This window comes from Lygodium microphyllum, chromosome 8 (genome assembly GCF_053477565.2).
Source record: "Lygodium microphyllum isolate KBCC chromosome 8, Lygodium_microphyllum_v1.1.10, whole genome shotgun sequence".
Classification (NCBI taxonomy): domain Eukaryota; kingdom Viridiplantae; phylum Streptophyta; class Polypodiopsida; order Schizaeales; family Lygodiaceae; genus Lygodium; species Lygodium microphyllum.
Window position 1 is genome coordinate 106,137,429 of NC_141142.1, and position 7,745 is coordinate 106,145,173.

Below are 7,745 nucleotides of genomic sequence, written 5' to 3' on the forward strand. Positions count from 1 at the left end.
ATGTGATTGATCCCAATCTCTTTTAGTCACATTCCAATCACCAACTACTATCGCTACATTCTAACCACATAGCCACCACTCTTCAAGAATTCCCATGGAGCAATCCTATTGGTTGATACATTATTTGCATAACATATGGATTATACCAAAAAGGATTTTTTGAGGTAGGTCACTTGCACTCCTACACAGTTACCTTCCCCAACATGGAACACAAACTAAGGCTTCAAGCCCTCTTTAACCAATAATAGAGTGTCCCTCCCCCCCCCCCCCCCCCTCCCCCCCCCTTTGGCACTAGAATAAAAAAACTCAAAAGTCCATTAACATTAAAAACATTGCATCCTCCTCACCTAATTTAATCTTTTGTAGAGCTAGCACATAGGGCTTGTTCTTCCTTATCATTCCATAGGCAATCTACTTATGGAAATTAGAGAAAAGACCATCACTACAAGATATAGACCTTATAGCGACGTTTAAAGCGACGAAAATACAAACAACAAAATTTGCCCCCGTCGTCGCAAAAAGCGTCGTTATTGACGACGCCATAGAATCGTCGCTATAACCGTCGCTATAACCGTCGCTAGCGACGCATATAGCGACGGTTACAGAGAATTTGCGACGCTGATAGCGACGGCAATAGCGACGAATGCAGTAAAATTGCGACGCAAATAGCGACAGTAACAGAGAAAAAAAAAATTGTGGCAGGGCAGCAAGCTGCCTTGCCACATATAGCATTGTGTGCTGTATGAGAGCCATACAAAATAGTTTCTGCACTGCTTCATACAAAGCGTTTGCAAACAAAAAGAATGTATACTGAAATCATAAAACTGATGGATGAAATAAATACATGATATCGCATAAAATGCGATTGGTACAATCATAAAACAATATCACTAATACATAGAAAATGTCTACATAGATCGGGCGACTAAAAACTAAAGGTATGTGAGCTCTAAGGATCCAAGGGCGAGCTACAAATCGTCGTCCCCCGAAAGCTCTTCCCGTTGTAAAGGAGCATCAAACGGATTCTGCAGAAAAAGAAACAACATATCAACCCACCATACAATAATGCATTCAAATATCTCATGGTAACTACGGACAAGAAAGATGAGTGACTTACTGGGCCGCCGCGTCTATACAATCGGTCGATCAATGATCTGAGACCGTGCCTCTCCGCATATCGAGTCTCAAGGCCTTGCGGATAGCAATTTGTAATGGAGTGCTGCAAAGAAAACAAAATGCTAACTGTTAGAAACATGATTGTCAGTACAAAGAATATCTCAAAAAAACAAATAAGCAAAACAAAAGAAAATCTTACAAAGTCCTCCAAATATGTCCTGTGGCCGCCACTCCCAAGATGATGTACCGATCCGGCCTCGATTCGTGCCCTCGCCGCCTCCCGCTGCTGACTCCAACGTCCTGGCGAATTTGTAGCCTCCTCCCTCAGTCGGTGCCAGTCGTCTGCATCTAACCACTCGGGCTTTGGAGCCCCACTCTTGATTGCCTTGCGTGCGTCGGATCGTCTATGTGACATGTATGCACGCATGCAATCCATCATCCAGCCCGTAGAGAATCTATCCACTGCGGCTGGCACCGGGAACTCCTCGTGCAAGGATGCTACTATGTACTCCTTGCTCCCCTCCGGTATGTTCCTCCAATGATCCAGGACGTTGTGCCGAAAAACTTGTTGGCACAACTCCCTCATGCGAGCCATCACCCTCCTCCCCTCATCATTCATGATAATGGCTCCTGACCTGCCATCCACTAGGTATCCATAATCCCTAGGAGTGTGTCGTGTATGGGCCCTCTCCCATCTCCGTCCACGCTCCTGGTCATATCCAGGAGATCCCTGAACATCCGGTGTACCGACGGGGGTACCCTCTCCCGGAGTGCCACACAAAGGGGTGCCGCCAGAGGGTGTGCCACCAAAAGGAGTGCCACCAGAGGGGGTGCCACCAAAAGGAGTGCCACCAAAAGGCGTGACATCTGCCGACGGCTGCGCAAAAGCCGGAGTAACTGGAGTGGACGTCCCCACAGGTGTGACAAATCCTGGCGGTGACCGAGCTCCAGCTGAACGACGAGACGGAGACACCGCGTCCGTGTCTCCACAACAGCACCCCCCTGATCCTCCTGTAATCGCAGTCCCTCCCTCTGGCCCAAGTCGCGAGCGTCGAGATCGTCTACTCGAAGCTGAAGCATCTGATCGCGCCGAAGCTGATCTAGCAGAGCGTCCTGACGAAGAACGAGACAGCTCCTGATCTGCTATCTCTCTGAATCTCACGAGCTGATCTGGAGACATACGTGCCATCATCTCCTGAAACTCCTCATCGCTCATCCCTCGACTCATCCTGAAAATGTCGATACCTGCACAGATAAAAAATAATGTTAGAATAATCAATTTAAACTATACAAAGCACATTAATAAAATCATTTTTGAAAAATCCCTCTTAAAATGCATATCTTATCTACCTTTATGGAAGATCTAAACAACGAATTGAGTAATACAATTCTCCAAGAATGAAGTATTCTATGGTCCCATGTTAATCTCCTGACACAACTCTGCATACACTGGAAGGTCGATAGACATGTCACCACAAAACAACGAGTCTGTCTCGTTCTCAAAAAATTCTACGACTTCTATATTTCCATCATTGTTAGCCGATGCAGGCTCCAAGCTTGCGGTGGCCTCCACCCCTTGCAATTTCGATCCCTCTATTTGCATATTTTCTTCATCTATGCCTGGAACATCGCTTTGATCGTATACTCTCGCACCTCGAGGAGTTGAAGGTATAACATACCACCATCGAGGTTGTCGGGGATTTGGATAGAAGATTACCTGTTCACAAACACTTACAAACCGTCTTCAAACCATTGTGACATAAACCATGTCGTATTACAATTAGCAAGCAAATGCCTAGTTGCACCTGTTCACAATGGGCCGGCAACACAAAGGTGTCGTGCAAATCCATCCATTTTTTTTCGGAATCTATTTCGAGAAATCCAGATGGACCTCGTCGAACTGTTGCGCCAGCTCCTCCAAGTACCACTTTGAACCACTGCACGTCGAATATTATCATGGAGAAGCTACGGTAATCCACCGTAATAATACTTTGCAAATTCCCAAAATACTCCATCTCATCCACAACCGTGTTCGGATCCGTTGCTCGTCGCCGGCTCTCTTGCTCAAACCTTGCCATGACACCACAGTCCATTGTGGAGCGCATTTTGTCAATACGCTCCACCCGAAAATGCCGTCCGCGCGACCACGCTGCACTATATATTTTGTACTGCACATTGAAACACTCAAATTAGATGTAGCAAGCAAATTTAGATACGACACATTCTAAACCCCTCATTACCTTTGGACTACATCCCCTCGAGAACTCCCACTCCTCCATTGAGACCTTTGTCCCTTCGCTGGATGCTGCGGTCAAGGCTCCATGCAACCATCGTGTTGACATAAACCGCGGCATCTCCTCCATGCCTTCGGGATATCGAATCGGTCGGTGACGCGTACTACGTCGGAATTCGGCTCGTGCTTCCTCTCGATCTTGCCTTGCAATCTGGTACTTGGCGAGCCAATTCTCCATGGAGGCATGGTGCAACATACAAAAGCGATTCACCTTCTCTTCCATTGAGGCATCCATTCTTTTTTCTACCCCATTTCCAACCACCACATCTCCAGTCAGCCTGTCATCGTCCTTCAGCGTCCATAGCATTTCATTGTCTGGTTCCACCGTTGGTAGCCATTGTGAGATATGCACTAACGTCTCTGACACCAGCCAACCTTCCGCCATGCTACCTTCCGGACGAGCTCGTTGTCGCACAAAGCCTTTCAGGGTTTTCATGAAGTGCTCCAGGAAGAACATCCATCGCGTATGGACAGGTCCAGCAATCTCCACTTCATCCACAAGATGCACAAGAAGGTGAACTTGTATCGTGAGCATGCTAGTGGGCAGGTATTTCTCAAAGAGACAGACCGTCTCAACTGCTCCCCGCCTTGCGGATTCAATAGAGGACGTCTTAATCTCTTTCTGTGAGATCCATTGCACCAAAGTCGACAGCTTGTAAATGGCCCCGCGAATTTCTGGAGTTAGGCATCCCGCGATCGCGATCGGTAGGACAAACTGCCAAAAATGAGAAAGCATTAAGAATAATGGTCACTTTTCAAATTTCAAAATGTCCACGCTAATTAAAATCCATTCTGTTCACAAACCTGACATATCTTATGCCAATCATGGGATTTTAGCCCAGAAATCTGGTCATCTTTAGAAAATGCGGACCTGAGAGAACGCATCATACCCGTCGGAGTGCGGATAGACTTGATTACTTGCTTCACAATGCGCTCTTCTTTGGTAGACAAAACCCAGGGAGCGCGAGGAAGCTGCACTCCCCCTTCAGCACTCGACTGCGGCCAAAGCGCCTCCATCTTACCTACCTCCTTTAAATCCATTCGTGCCCCTGTAGTGTCTCTCTTTCCTGTGATGTGGTCCCATAGCAAGCTGCCCACATTTTTGAAAATATGCATGGGATCCAACAAGTGGTTGACCTGTAAGTGGGTCCAATATGGCAACTCGTAGAAAACTGAGAACCGCCGCATTCCATTTGGATGTGAATCCGGGTTTACCATTTTCAGCTCGTACCAGCTTGCAGCGTTCATACGTGCTGGAGGTCGTCCAAGAAAACCTTCCCTGAGTTCATGATCCTCCGGCAAGAAAGCGGCATGTCCTTGGTATACCATCTTCTTCATGGTTCGTGACCTTCGGGAGTCTAACTGTGGCCCACACAATGGACATGCATGATAACCTGAGGTAACGAGACCTGCAAGGCGATCCACGACCTAGTGAATGCTTGATTGAATGAAATAAAATATAGATATTACCGGCGAGAACAATTCGGTCTGCTCACCTGAGCACTCTCCCAATCCCGAAAAGTCATGCATCGTCCACATGAGAATGGCTCGAATGTTAGCTGACCGCCGACCATCGCGCCTGCTCATATCTTGCACCGTGACCCCCTCCTCCCACAAAATCTTAAGCTCATCGACTAATGGACGAAGATACACGTCCATATTTTTTACTTTGTAGCGGCCCGGGACGAGCAAGCTAAGGATGAGATGTCCTTTCTTCGTAGAAAGCCATGGAGGAATGTTGTAGTTGACAAGCACTATAGGCCACACACTGTAAGAAGTCGAGCGCAGACCGAATGGGTTCACACCATCCATGGCGAGACCGAGCCGAAGATTCCTTGGCTCTCGCGCAAAGCCTGGGAAGGTAGAGTCAATGTGGCTCCATGCGCGCGAATCTGCTGATATTCGTTGAACTCCATCCGTGGACCTATTCTGCACATGCCACGTTGTCAAGCTTGCCATGGCAGACGTGCGAAACATGTGGTTTATGCGGGGGATGAGCGGAAAGTGTCTGAGGACTTTTTGAGGGATGGTTTGCCCTTGCAAGTCCTGTCGATACCTGTGAGCACCACACTTTGGGCATGCCTCCATACTCTCGTATTCATCTCGAAACAATATGCAGTCGTTGATACATGCATGGATGTTATTGTAGTCCATGCCAAGCTTCCGTAAAACATGTCGCGCATCATCACGAGACTCAGGCATGGTGTTTGCAGGTGGCAATATATGATATTTCAATAACCTGAAAAAATCATAAAACACCTTGAAAAATCTATCCATGTTTGCAATAATACTGTTTTTAAAAAAAACAATGAAGTCTGTGTGCAAGGTACCTGAATAACTCAGTCACACTCGTATCGCTCCAACCGTATTTTGCTTGCACACTTAAGAGTGCAAGCAATGTCTTCAACCGAGATACTCGGCACCCATCATATAATGGTATGGATGCTTCCTCTCTGAGCGGGTCAGATGTCTCAACATCCATGGGAATCAATGCATCGATCATTGCCTCCATCTCAGGCTCCAAGATTGTAGGCAAGTCGGGAAGGTTGTCTGTCTCCTCTGGCATTGACGGTATAGATGGGCCTTGCGAGTGGTCGATTGGCTCCTGCAATCCATCCATCGCATGTCCACGAACTCTTCTAATTGGCCGCAAAGGGTGCACTCCCCCTTGGGTCGAGACATCACCCCCCTGGATACAAAATTTACCAACAAGACCCAATCTTATTGTGTATGGGTTTCAATTAGCTTGAGAGTACAATGCATGAAAAATGCTAACTTCAAATTACCGTTTGCTGAAAGTCTGCAATCGCCTGATCAATGATCTCAGATTGAAACTCGCCAAATCGTCGTACGTGTTCTAACGACAATCGGCGTTTTCGTCTAATTGCCAACTTGCATTGAGAGCAAGGACATGGGACACGCTGATTAAGATACGACTCGCGGTCTTGAACAATAGGACCTTCTTCGTTTGCCATCTTATCTACATTACAGCAAACAAGGTTTAAATGGATAGCTTTATGGAGATGTACGTCAAGTTGCAAGTTGACCATAAACCTTGCATTGTATATAGTAGTCGAGAGATTTTCCGATGTTATATCTCGGCCTTGTATCATGCTCAACGATTTGTTTGTCCCGGTAGATAATTTTTTGTTATGTCTCGGCTTTGAGTATAAGTAATCCATTTTAAAATTAATGCGCGCCATCTATGAAATTTTATAACTATAGTAATAAAATTTATTTCAATCAATTCTACTCATAGTCATAAGACCTGAGAGAAATTATCCTATACTCAATTTAAGGGTTTCTTTTTCTATAACAATAATTTTGGGTTCATTTTGATGAAGTACGTGGCCGTATGCAAAGCACATTGCATACCATTATCAATACGTATATTATCTTAAATTTTCTTCCCTTCCCTCTCCCTCTCTTTCTCTCCCTCTCCCTCTCTTTCTCTCCCTCTCCCTCTCTTCCTCTCTTTCTCTCACCCTCACCCTCTCCCTCTCCCTCTCGTTCTCTTTCTCTCCCTCTCTCATTTCCTCCCTCCCCCTCCCTCCTCTCCCTCTCCCTCCCTCTCCCTCTCCCTCTCCCTCCCTCATTTCCTTCCCCTCCCCCTCCCTCTCCCTCTTCCTCTCCCTCTCCCTCTCCCTCTCTTTCTCTTTTTTTCCCTCTCCCTCTCTATCTCTCTTTCTCTCTCATTTCCTAAACAAGCAAAAAATAAAGTGATTTAAACATCCTCCAAGCAAAAGGGAGAGGGAGAGATACAATGCACTCTCCCTCTCTTTCTCTTTCTATCCCTCTCTCATTTCCTTTCCCTTCCTCTCCCTCTCACTCTCTTTCTCTCTCATTTCCTCTCCTAAACAAGTAAAAAATAAAGTGATTCAAACATTAAACAAGCAAAAGGGAGAGGGAGGGAGAGAGAGAATGCACTCTCCCTCCTTCTCCCTCTCTTTCTCTTTCTCTCCCTCTCCTATTTCCTCCCCCTCCCTCTCCCTCTCCCTCTATTTCTCTTTCTCTTTCTTTCCCTCTCCCTCTCCCTCTCCCTCTCCCTCTCCCTCTCTCTTACTCTCTCATTTCCTCTCCTAAACAAGCAAAGAAGAAAGTAATTTAAACATTAAACAAGCAAAAAGGAGAGAGAGAATGCACTCTCCCTCTCCCTCTCTTTCTCTCCCTCTCTCTCCCTCTCCCTCTCCTTCTCTTTCATTTCCTCTCCTAAACAAACAAAAGAGAACGATTTAAACCTTCAACAAGTAAAGAAAGAGAGAGGGAGACTCACCAATGAGATATGGCGAGCGTGGGCGGCTTCTCTTTGCAACGAGGGCTCCTCCTCTCCTTCACG

General features: G+C 46.4%; 1 protein-coding gene across 1 annotated transcript; it reads right to left on the minus strand.

The window, feature by feature from the left end:
- Positions 1-836: 836 nt before the first annotated feature.
- On the minus strand, positions 837-1,547 carry LOC148032696 (uncharacterized). Its single transcript, XM_087684154.1, has 3 exons — positions 1,316-1,547; positions 1,118-1,219; positions 837-1,025 (listed from the first exon to the last, which is right to left on the minus strand). The coding sequence occupies exons 1-3, from the start codon at positions 1,541-1,543 to the stop codon at positions 969-971; spliced, it is 387 nt and encodes a 128-aa protein (XP_087540280.1). The 5' UTR covers positions 1,544-1,547; the 3' UTR covers positions 837-968.
- Positions 1,548-7,745: the final 6,198 nt, after the last annotated feature.